Here is an 11889-nt window from a genome sequence, read left to right on the forward strand (position 1 = left end):
CACAACGTCAATACAGCCGTTACAAGCTAGAAATAAAGACGAACCCGCTCCCAGAATGGCGGCGCACGTGCCATTGATCTAAACAATGTACTTTTTTTCTTTGCTAATGTATGTTCTACAAATATTAAACTAAATGTTCGACGTCTCTGTCTAAAATATACGATATGGCTGATCAGGGATGAGTGAATATTAAAATTAACAGAATCTGCCAAGTTTTCGGCAAAAGACCACCGACGCGGGAATTTGGATCTGTTTGGGATAATCACCTATCTGAATTGCGCGAGCAGTGATTGACTTCACAGAAATGAGCAATTGCCATTGTGTATGCAATTTTTCTCTGAGTGGGATTGAGATGGCTGTCGGGGGAGCTTACAATTTATTTCTATAATAGTTGGATACAATAGTGCGCAGCATTTTCTCCTCAAAGGCCAATGCGCACAATGCTTGCACCAATGGTGTCCGTCAGCTGGACTACTTTCTTTTTTTTTAGTCGCGGATGCCGTTGGCCACGGTGGGGACACTGGATTGTCCACGAATGAATTAGTCACGTGTCGCGTTCCTGTTTCGTCAGTCTTTCTCTTCGTATTCTCTCATCCAAAGTCTTGTTATGAAGGAGAGGACTTTGGACAGACAGTCGTCGTCCACGTCTCTCGCTTCGACGGGACTGTCCTGCGGTTTTTCCAGCAGCACCTTTTCGTCGCTCATCACGTACACACCGGGAACACTGACTTCGCATTTCACTTTGATGTCCTCGCTTTCATCGAAGAAGTCTTCCGTGACCACAAACCGCAACCGCCGGGACACCGTATCGAAACCGTCGGAGTGCCTGACGGTTGTGAGGTCGCTCTGACTCTTGGAGTCGGTCACCAAGGCTCCGTTGATGAACCACCGCAGAACCGGCGCCGGTTTCGACTTCCCCGACGTGCAGTTCAGGTTCACCGTGTCGGCGGCTCTGTATCGCCTTCTGGCGCCCTCTATGCGAGGTCCGTGCCTCGGCAGGGCTGCAACGAAACGGCGATAAATTGTGTGAACCAGGAGGCACGGAAAACTTTGCTCGTACAGGAAGGAACGATGCTGATTAGTAAAACTTTCCAGCGAATCATTATGAAATACTGTAGTGATGACATACAGGAAGACATAAACTAGAAAAAAAGCGTGACGTCACGCAAATAGCCTCGGCGAGCGAGCTCTTCGCGAGGCCTCTTGGATATACGCGTTTTCTCTCGAATCGGCCCAATTCTGAGACCCCGTGTTTCTCGAGAATTGTTATTAGACTGCGCTGCCGAACCTTTGTTTGCACCAAAGGCACACCGCGTGCACGGGTCGACTTGGTGATCCCGTGTTGGGTCGTGACATTTTCGGTGATAGCGATCTCCACCGTCACGCTCCGTATATAGTCAGAATTAACGACAGCATCGCCCAGCGTACCGTGTGCTCTACGTGCGAGTGAATTGCTTGTGGAGGCTGCAGACGGACACAGGTCAAGCAGAAACGAGGCGCGTAGTGTCGCTCTGTCGGGGAAAGGAGCATGAATGGGTGCGCTGCAAGCATGGGTGGCAACCAAGAAGGTTATAAGTTTTAGTATAACCTCCTTGGCGGCAACAGAACTTTGATAGAAAGGCACCAAACACCTGTATACTGGGAAAGGGTGCAGTCGCGATACCTCGACTGACCTAATATACTCCGTCCTGGGACTTCACCGCTTCGCGTTCCAGCGACGGACAGCACGAAAGCTACTCCGCTCTCTGTAGCGGCCGTATTCACTTGCTCCATCGCTTGCTAGAGTTACGGGAGGTTAGATCACAAAGTAGTTCGCTGCTGGCCTTTTATAACTTTACAATTTGTTCCTAGCGCATTTACTGCTTCGTCCTTGCGGAGAACCTGACATATTTTTTTTTTGTTTTTGCTCCAGTAGTGTTGCGCTACCTCCCACTTATTTTTCTCCCTGCCTGTCTTAAACACTTCTCTCCTTTTCGTCCTTACCCTTCCGCTGTATCGCGACTGAAGTGCCTCCACGCGAGAGACAGTTACAGTCTCTTCTTGCCGAGAATTCTTATCAAGAATTAGTACAACCGTAAGGCTTTACCGTTGCTTCAACCTGACGTCTTTTGGCCTAATAGAGAAGCGTTTTACGGCTTCTTCATCGCGGGCACTTAATTCTATCGCTGTACTCATCAGCCGTGCCATTTTACTTCGGTTGAAAATATAAACTCAATCGACAAAGTGAAAGAGAAATGAAAATTAGGAGCAGATTGACAAATGCAATAAAAAGGAGCATGACTCATGCCTACTCCTTGAGAAAGGGGGCGACAAAAGTTGAAGACAGGATGTAGGGAATTGCACACAGGGACAGCATATAATGAAGGATACTGAGGTAAAGGAACGAAATACACGGCGCTAGAAATAATAATTAAAAAAACATTTCTGCCTGGGTGCAGTCTCTATAGAACGCGTGCACAGCGGATCGTATTTTGTCCTTACGTACTACTCTGATTCATATCACAAGCCTTTCCAGAATAAGGGGAAGGGGAGTTCTTATTCCCCTCCCCCCTATTTTTTTGAATGGTAGAAAACGCTCTTCTGATTTTTCTGCCGTGCATTTCAATCCAATCGGTACGAGATATTTCGATTCTGTCCAACTTCGCAGGAAGCCCGGCCGTAGCTATATTAAAAATAGTCGGAGAGAGGACTAACCCTTGTTGCTTGTCTCTATTCACCGCTTCAATGTTTTCGAGCAACTGTCCTCTTATGCTGCTGGTGGCTGTGCGATTTGAGACTTACGTTGTTGTATGTCTTGGCGCGCCCACGTTTAGTGCGCTAAAAGGTGAATGCCAATGCTATTCCTACCGTATAGGCACTACTAGGATCCCAAGGTTGCACATATACAAGCAAATAGAGAGAACACTGAAACTATCTGGAGACGAAGCTAGCGCCAACCACTTTAACCCGCATTTCTTGCAAGAATGAGGGGATGTAGGAAGTCGATTTTTTAAGCTTGGTTCAAGCTTTTGTCATAAGCCGTGTGTGGCATGGTCCGTTATCTAAAACTGGAAAGAGTAGACAAAGGTAAAATTGACACCATTACCAAAAAAGGTATCAACACTGCACTTGCATGGGCTTCCCCCGAACACTTCCGGTAAAACTTCTTGGGCTGGGAGCCTCCGATACTTTGGATGAGCTCAGCCGCCACGGTGGGGCAGCATCAAAGCATTTTGAGAAGTAAAACCGGGAGGAAAATCATGGAGCGCTTGCATTTCGAACCCACGGAGTGTTCCAGACAGACAGCTAGCATACCCAAACTGAGACAGACCCAAATTAAGTCCGCTGCAAAAAACAACAAAACAAAAAAAACATGTATCCTGTGTTTCCCGAAGGTAGATGCAAAGCAAGAGCTGCAGCCCCGTAGGCCAGACTTGAAGGTCAATACGACGTGCTCTTCAGGGACGCTCTTGAACACGAAAACGGAACAGCATACACGTGTGAGGACCTGGTCTCGTGCTGCACCTTTAAAAACACAATCCCAACTGAGGCAGAAGAACTTGTGATTGCTCTGGCAATGACTCAAACTGGTGAAACACAAGTGATTGTTTGCGACTCTAAGTCAGCCATTAACAATAATAATATGGGCCGGATCTTTGCTGCAGCCACCGAAATTCTGCGATAAGGACCAGTGCCCGTGGAGCAAATTTCACTGATATGGTCCCCGGCCCATGAAGGTCTGAATGAAAAAGAGAAGGCACACACGATCACAAGATATTTCCAAACCCTCACCTGTACAGTAAACGGCACCCTGTAATGTTTAACCCCAGAGGAGCGCACTGCAATAGCACTGCAGGTCCAGTGGACATGGTCTGAAGCTGCCCTTCCTACAACGATCCAAGCACAAACCTAGAATCCTGGGAGGCCTTATTACGCAGTCACGACGCCGCAAAACAGCTTAATGTCATCGGTCTAGCCCTGACCGCCGCTGAGTCCCAAGGGGTTTCAGCCGATGGCAAGAGGGTTTAATGGGGCAGAGGCCAGAGAGAGAGAGATTGACTTTATTTAAACATATTCTGAGAAGGCTGAGAAAGGGCCATTCGACTCTTAATTCAACTTGGAGGCTTCACCCAGGATGGCGCTGGCAGCCGAAGGCTTGTGGGGCAGAGGCCAAAACCTTCTTCCCCATCATTCTGGACGGGTGCGAATAAACATTATTTCTCTCTCTCTCTTTCTCAATCATTTACGTGTAGTGCAAACAGGCGTCCAAACTTCAAATGTAACTAGCTACAGCGACGTTTTTGCTCCTACAATTCTTTTCTTTTTCTCATATCGTTTCTTTACCGCTTCATCTGTGCGCATGCGATACGCCTAGTCCAGCGGGGATAGATCTTATAAGACACAGTGCCTATTGGCTAAGCTATACGCTACTCACCTATGACGTTTATTTGTTTGACTCCGATGACTGTTTGGAACGACGGTGATTCAGCTGATATTTCGCAGTTGTAGAGCCCTGAACTTTGAAGAGTTAGGTTGTGCAGGTAGACCGTCGCACCGATTGACCCCGAGGCCTGCAATGAAGTAGGGAGCGAACAAAAAAGAACATATCGCATGGAGGTTCACGCGAACCCAGGGATTCTTCACTAACAGGCAAGCAAGCACTGAGCAGCTTCGTTCTATAGATGCTATATAAACCCAAACCTCATAATATCAAAGTTGCAACTTGCACGAAAGTTTGTTATATCCAAAAATTTGTTATAAATATTCAGTTAGAACACTATAAGGCTCTCTTCTAGTTACTTGGTTATAACCAATATTTCGTTATATTCGGGTTTCCTATATTGAAGTTTGAGTATACCTACGCTGTAAAGGGACACCTGCATGAACAATGAGCTCCACCTGGTGAAACCCACACTCGGAAGACCTGCCGTCACCAGCAACGGTTTATTGAAGTTGTACTATGCCGACTTCGCATTGGACACACACACTTGACACACAACTTCTTACTCGCAAAGGAAGAACAACCAACGTGTGAAAAGTGCCAAGAAGCGTTAACACTTATGCACATCCTAATCACATGTCCTGTCATCGAAACACAGAGACAAAAACATTTCAGCAAGCTATACAAACAACACATACCTTTACACCCTGCTTTGTTCCTGGGAGATGACCCTCTAGTACATCTGCCTGACTTGTTGAGACTCACACCGCGCTGGAATTAAACACACAAATAAAAGACACACTGAAGCACAGGTAGGACACACACGAGCGCGAACTAACAACTGTTTATTCGATGGAAATGTGACACACACATATACAGGTTGAAAGGAGAGAAAAAGAAGAAAAAAAAAAAAAAAAAAAAGATGTTCAACCAACTAGCCCCCACTCTTGCCCTTCTAACTGCCTGACTTGCTAAACTTTCTGAAAGAATGTAACCTGTTAAATAAGCTTTAAAATCTCATCGTTTTAGTGTCCATTCCTGAAAGTCTTGTGTCTGGCGCAGCATAGCCTTAGCTGCTTTTGCGCCATAAAAAACCAAATTAACCTAACCTAACCTAACCTACGCTGTAATGTAACACTTCATTTCGTAATATTCGGATACTGAACGTCTTAGATATTGTCTTCTCCTGTCGGCATCTTGAAAAGTAGTTGCGAAATCACAAATTCAATATATATTGCGGTTTTGAGAACTATTCGGTTTCGAGAACTTACTCTGTATGAAGTATAGAATTGCTTACTACAGGCAGGCATTATTGGTACAGCGAAAAAATGATTAAATACAATCAATGCCTACAGAAGCAAAAAAGCAAACTATTATTAGAAGGACAAATGACCTTCTTGTTGTTCAATTTTTCCTTTTGATGGTGAGCATATGCTTTTATTCTCCGTGATCATAACCGAACAGACAAGCTTTCGTTGCACTTCGGGTCGAGTACCATTATAGTAGTGTTCGACCCATGGCCAATAATTTCCGGCCTGTGACTTATGACATTTATTTAGAGTAGGTTATAGACGACCACGTTTACTTTCGTTTTTGGCTTGAAAAAAAAAAGGCCGCAAGTATGTGTGCTTCGCCGAAAAAGACGTCAAAAAACGATATTATTTTGTCTGCAGGCGCTGCGTGAGTTACGGCGCTATCTGGCAGTAATGTGAAGAAACACGTTTTTTAGAATGCACAGCCACCGGCAGGTAGCAGCACAGGGCCGTTTTTAGCTATAGAGTTACTGTATATGCTACCTTTTGTTCTAGCGAAGCGTAAGAAACACCCGCTTTTTCGTTCGTAGCGTCGCATTGTCAGCGCGTCGTAATAAGCACTGCGGTCTTTAGCACTACTTATCTATGTTATTTTCTAAATAAAAACTCATTCTACCCATCTATTGATGATTACTGACATGATTTGGCCGCAAATAATACACACACAGAGTAAAGAAACACTCAATGACAAGCACAAGCGGCCTTGTGCTTGTCGTTGAGTGTTTCTTTACTCTGTGTGTGTACTATTTGCGGCCAAATCATGTCAGTAAGCAAGTACCAACTAGGCAAACAATCACTATTGATGATGCGCCCCAAATATGCGTAATATTCGCTCTTTGACAATGTTCACGAGAACGTAGCCATCAAGATGGGTTGACGTTGAGAAGGGGCTAAAGTTTCGCCGGGTGGCTGAATCGTTGGACAGGAGTACCAAAAGACACAGATATAAAAATTTCTGCGTTGAAGTATCCTAAGAAAAGCCATTGTTTTTCCCTCCCTCCCCCCACCACACACACACACATACAAGCAAGATATACTTACGTTTACGGTGATACCTTGCAGAGGGAAGGTGGTAACTCCGACGCCGGGCCTGTATCGGTAGAACTCGTTTCCGTCCTTGAACCACTTGGCGGCGTACAGCGTGTCCGACCCGAGGTCATACTGGCAGTCCAGCTTGGCGACACCGCCGTACAACACAGTCGGCGGTGCCTTCACCTTCAGCAGTCGCAGCGCAGATGAGCACCGGAGCATCAAGCCTGCGAGGACAGGGCATGCAATCCGGGTTCAGATGTTCGTAAACCACCTCCGTTATTTTTTTAGCATTCCAGGCAAACGCGCGCACCCAGTTCAAAACACCGTCACGATCTTCTACAACCCCAAAAGCGGCAGCGATACGAGCCGTGGGCGCGTCGCAAACCCCGAGAAACAATCCCTTTTCATCTCCGGGCCTTTCGGTAATCATCAGTGTTGGCCGTGACGTCATCACTCGCGTCTGGTCATGTCATTTGCTATACTAACCTGTTTTGACCGCTCGCAGATACGCGCGCTTGTCGCTCTTCCTCCTCGCACTTCGAAGAGGAGACAGGAGGAGAGACGAGCTGACCAACGGAGCATACACGGCGAAGGAAGATGCGGACTGAGCGAGGGGCTCTTTTAAACAATCAAACGCGAGTAACTCTATACTATTACGGTACCGTTTCTAAAGGTTCTCGGGGCTATGTGTTTGTTGTTGAAGACTCATGCACAACAGAACACGACTAAATTTCGACCTCTGGGTGGACGGTATGGTACTGTTTGTAGTATAGGAAATACGTATAGTTGAGCTTTGCGTTCGCTTGAATACACCATGCTAGCCTTATGGGTCTTGAAATAGAGCTAACTTAGCAACATTGACAATACGACGACCAGAAAACGATGACGGTGAGCGCCAGAGTGACTTCACGACAGTCCCAAGCTCGGATTTCATACTTGACATTTTTGTCACTTTCATCCCGATTTTTTTTTGCGCCATTAATTGCTTGAACTACATACAGTGTACCGCCTCTCACACCTATAGAAACACATCCGAAAAAAAAAACTCGTGTGTTTTCTTCTCTGCCCAATTTTGTTCGCGACAGTGAGCTTGCAGCTTACGGAATGTAAGGATTTAATAAAAGGAGGTGAAGGCGAGGTTCGGCACGTGTTTTAGTAAAGTAGCCCACAAGCCTAGCTAGTTAATTAGAAGCCAGAGTTGTTTAGGGAGAACCTGCGTTCGGTGTCCATGTCGTATCTCTAACAACGCAGGAAGCTACTTCATGCGTTACGACGGCAAGCTATACAATACATGTGGCTAACATTACGTCCCTGCCCGTCGTTCCCCCAATGATGGCAGACACTTTTTCATCCAAAATTATTTGTTTCATTGGGTCCCCACTGCTTCACTATTCACTTGCTTAGTGGCAGCGATGTTGTCTGCCTGCCGATGCTTAGTGGCACAGGCCGATGTTGTTGTTCTTTTACAGTGCACAACTTGTCTGCCTGACTACTACCGCAGGGAAACATGTTCGCGGCTCCAACGGCTGGCGCGAAAACTGGAGGACCTATATATTCTTAACGAATATCCTAAATGCCACTGACAAGGACCATAAAGAAGCAAGCGAAAAGGACGAAGAAAGCTGATGGAGAGTGTGCGCTAGCTTCAAGCCGCATCACATATACGGGAAGACGCGGCTACATCTATGTTGCTCCAATAAATTATCAAACAGGCGTGCTGCCCTCCCTTTATGCTCTTTCAAAGCAAGCGTTTGCACACGACACGCAATTGCGCGTGTTTAGTCCTTGGTGGGATAACAGTTTATCCTCTGGTACAGACGGCCGCGTTTAGCCTAACATTTAATAACAATTGTCGAAGTTGCACTCACAAAAGTACGATATGTATGAGTGAAGACGTAGTGGAGGGCTTGGAAATTTCAATTACATGGAATTCTTTCGTCATCGTCATCATCATCAGCCTGACTACGTACACTGCAGGACAAAGACCTCTCCCATGTTCCGCCACTTAACCCTGTCCTGTGCCTGCTGCTGCCAATTTATACCCGCAAACTCCTTAATCTCATCTGCCCACCTAACCATCTGTTTCCCCCTAACCCGCTTGCCTTATCTTAGAATGCAGTTAGTTACCCTTAATGACCAGTGGTTATCCTGTCTACGTGCTACATGCCCGGCCCAATTCTCCAATGTGCATCTAAATCTAAGCGCACGGGCCATCTGACATTTCGCCTCAATCGTAACGCGGCCGGGATTCGATACCGCCACCTTTGGGTTAGCAGTCGAACGCCGGTTGAGAAGTTATCGAGTGGCATACGTACCTCCAACTAAGATGACTTGCAGAACCCGGTGCACGCTTGCGAAGCGGACGAGGCGCGAACCTTCGGCCGACGTCATGAGGTCGTGTTCTTCGCGACGCTCTGGATTCGCCGAGCCACGCTATACGCCCCCTTTTTCAGCCATACGGAGAGACGAGTGTGGTCGTGTTATATAAAACCCGGACGCGTTGCGAGATCAGCGATGACGACACGGGACACACCCCCAGTGAAACCCGAATCGACTACGCGTAGTGTAAAATCGAGCCCCTTGACGGCGGCGGCTGCATCTGACAGAAACTGGGGGGGGGGGGGGGGGGGTGTCTTGTGTAACGAGGTTATCGCTAAGAGGGTTTGCGCTGGGACTGCAGGAGTATAGCTGGCGCAGCTTTCGATGCCTGCACTGAAGCGCGAGAAACCACACGCACTGAAATATGCATACCAACGGAGAGTTGTTGTTATTCGCGGAAGTTCGCAATGGTTGACTGCTCGGTTTCAAAACGTCCGCGAACATTATGCTTTCCGTTGCGGAAGAGCCCACGCGCTGGGAACATGAAGGAAGCTTGCCTAATTGAACGCGACTCTTTCAGTTCTGTTACTTAACCCGACTACAGACACTTTAAGCCATGCGAAATTGAAAACAGTCGCCTTACTTTATTATGTAAGGCCTGTTACATGTATTACATGTTGGAACCGAACCATGCAGGGAACCTTAATACATTCCTAAGAAATTAATTGAAGGACTCTCGTCTAACGTGGGATGTGAAAGTAAACGTAGATTGTTAGTACACTTTAATGGGGTTAGGAGTGACAGTAATCTGGTTATAGTGACGTCAGACTTTGGCGATGATTGTAGTGCGTCCCATTCAAATAAGGCCAGAGCAGATATACCTCTAAACTTGTTCGTTCTACTATCTTAATATTTTTGAAGCACTCTTGCAAAAGTCTGTGTGAACAGACACGCATTTGACTGGAATAAACATGCATGCAGAGAAGCACATCATGCATCTGCAAATGAAATGTGACGCATGGTGACACGTACGAATACATTAAGTTTATTTAATATACTAAGTAAGCTTAATACATTACGGATACATTGAGACCTGCTTAAGTTTTCGTACTTTCCAATAACCATAATTGAATGGAACTGCCTTACTAAGAGATGTGGTAATTGAATTGCCTTACCCGGCAACCTTCGTCGCTCTTTATTGTTTCAGTTCTGCAATTGCTATTTTATTTATATCTGTATTTGTATGTATATAAACCACCCTGCTTGGACTTGGAGTCTGCAGTATTGACTAGATAAATAATTAATTACATTAGTACTGATTGCTTATGCTTTTCTGCTCATTGTTAAATAATGATATAGTATGTGGTTCAAGAGAGACGAGGGCTCTGCGACACTTCTAAAAATTTTCAAGCCACAATTCATTTGTCTATTTTTGTCTCTTCCGTTTTTCGACCATCCTCCAAAGTAGGCGCTAGCGTATCACATTATTTTTCAAGCTCAACTTCAACATCAAGTGAACACGACGAGCGTATTGCCGATTTCATGTGCCCGCATCTTGTGAATATTTCATGTTCAATTTAAATGTATTAGTGTCCTCACATTTTTAAACGCGAAGCATTTCTTAGCGAACTTCAGTGACTTAGAGCGTATCTATCTATCTAGCCGCTTACGCTTGGGTACTCTCGTGGTCATCCCCTCAACTTGGCGTGAACCAAAAATAGCATGGGAGGGTAAGATGCGTTGACGAATATGACGCGCTGGTCAAGACGTGAGTAATGTCGCATTTCCGTCGCGTACGTCGTCAAACACTTCCCGTCAGACAGTGTCACATACTCACGGGCGGGTATGTGTCGCTGGTAAGCGGGTATGTGCCACAGGGGATCGACACTTAGTATCTACCCAGCAACGACGAGAACACACGGGGGCAATTTTAACGCGTGAGCGTTAAGCAGTACCAAACATCTGTAGCGTCGACCCAAGGAAGGCATAGAATGAATGTCGGTGTTAAGAAAAACCTGACATAGGCAGCGCTGGTCACCCGACGAATGCAAATAATAAATTGCAGGGACCCAGCAGGAATCGAACCCAAGTATTCTGTGTGGCAGTCAAGCATTCTACCACAGAGCTACGCCAGGTCTCTGAACTACTGTTCAAATAGACGCTAATCTTCGTGAAACGTCAATAGTGGTTGCAGTGCTGCCTATCAAATTTTATAAACATTACACATGTACTCCTTTTATACAGCCGTCACGTCGGGTTAACGTCAATTGTGGCGAGTGCCATGCGCTGAAATTGATTTATGTAGCAGTGTCAAGGGCCAGCCTCTTCACGACCGTCAGCGCTTCATATCAGCTTGTGCTGTTGCTAAAACACATTTACAGCCGACATCGTTGTGCAAGTGAAAAACTCGTTATATAAACAGCTTGTTTGTCATGGTAGGGACGGCTTATGCTCTCCCATAGTAGAGTACCTGGTACTCTAAATCGTTACCCCCTTTTTCTAACCCCCCCCCCCCTATATAAACATCTGCAACTCTTCAACACACATTATCTTCAACATATGTACATATATTTAGCGTCATTTCATGACGTGTCGCTCAATTAAAAAGAATGCAACACGGTCACCTTCCCTCCGCTTGCTTCGCATAAAGTTGATTCCCAGGTACGTGGGATCTGCCGAATTTTTATCTTGCCATATAATTCTTGCTTTCCAGCAGGCCAGCGAAGCGGCCGAAAGGCTTGGCCTGGGAACCCCGACGTGCGAGTGGCTAACTTCGCACTAGAGAACGTCCCACAGAACCTGAAT

General features: G+C 46.1%; 1 protein-coding gene across 1 annotated transcript; it reads right to left on the reverse strand.

The window, feature by feature from the left end:
- Nucleotides 1-357: 357 nt before the first annotated feature.
- LOC119187332 (cell adhesion molecule 1) lies at nt 358-9215 on the reverse strand. Its single transcript, XM_037435489.2, has 4 exons — nt 9081-9215; nt 6775-6989; nt 4415-4550; nt 358-1001 (listed from the first exon to the last, which is right to left on the reverse strand). Exons 1-4 carry the CDS (start codon nt 9154-9156, stop codon nt 568-570), a joined length of 861 nt encoding a protein of 286 aa, XP_037291386.2. The 5' UTR covers nt 9157-9215; the 3' UTR covers nt 358-567.
- Nucleotides 9216-11889: the final 2674 nt, after the last annotated feature.

Source organism: Rhipicephalus microplus, chromosome 2 (genome assembly GCF_043290135.1).
Source record: "Rhipicephalus microplus isolate Deutch F79 chromosome 2, USDA_Rmic, whole genome shotgun sequence".
NCBI classification, from domain to species: domain Eukaryota; kingdom Metazoa; phylum Arthropoda; class Arachnida; order Ixodida; family Ixodidae; genus Rhipicephalus; species Rhipicephalus microplus.

Coding starts and splice junctions, on each gene's coding strand:
- LOC119187332 (XM_037435489.2), bottom strand. CDS start 9,156: ATGACGTCGGCCGAAGGTTCGCGCCTCGTCCGCTTCGCAAGCGTGCAC. Junction 6,990..9,080: donor GCAAGTCATCTTAGTTGGAG/GTACGTATGCCA, acceptor CTGTCCTCGCAG/GCTTGATGCTCCGGTGCTCA. Junction 1,002..4,414: donor CAAACAAATAAACGTCATAG/GTGAGTAGCGTA, acceptor GTTTCGTTGCAG/CCCTGCCGAGGCACGGACCT.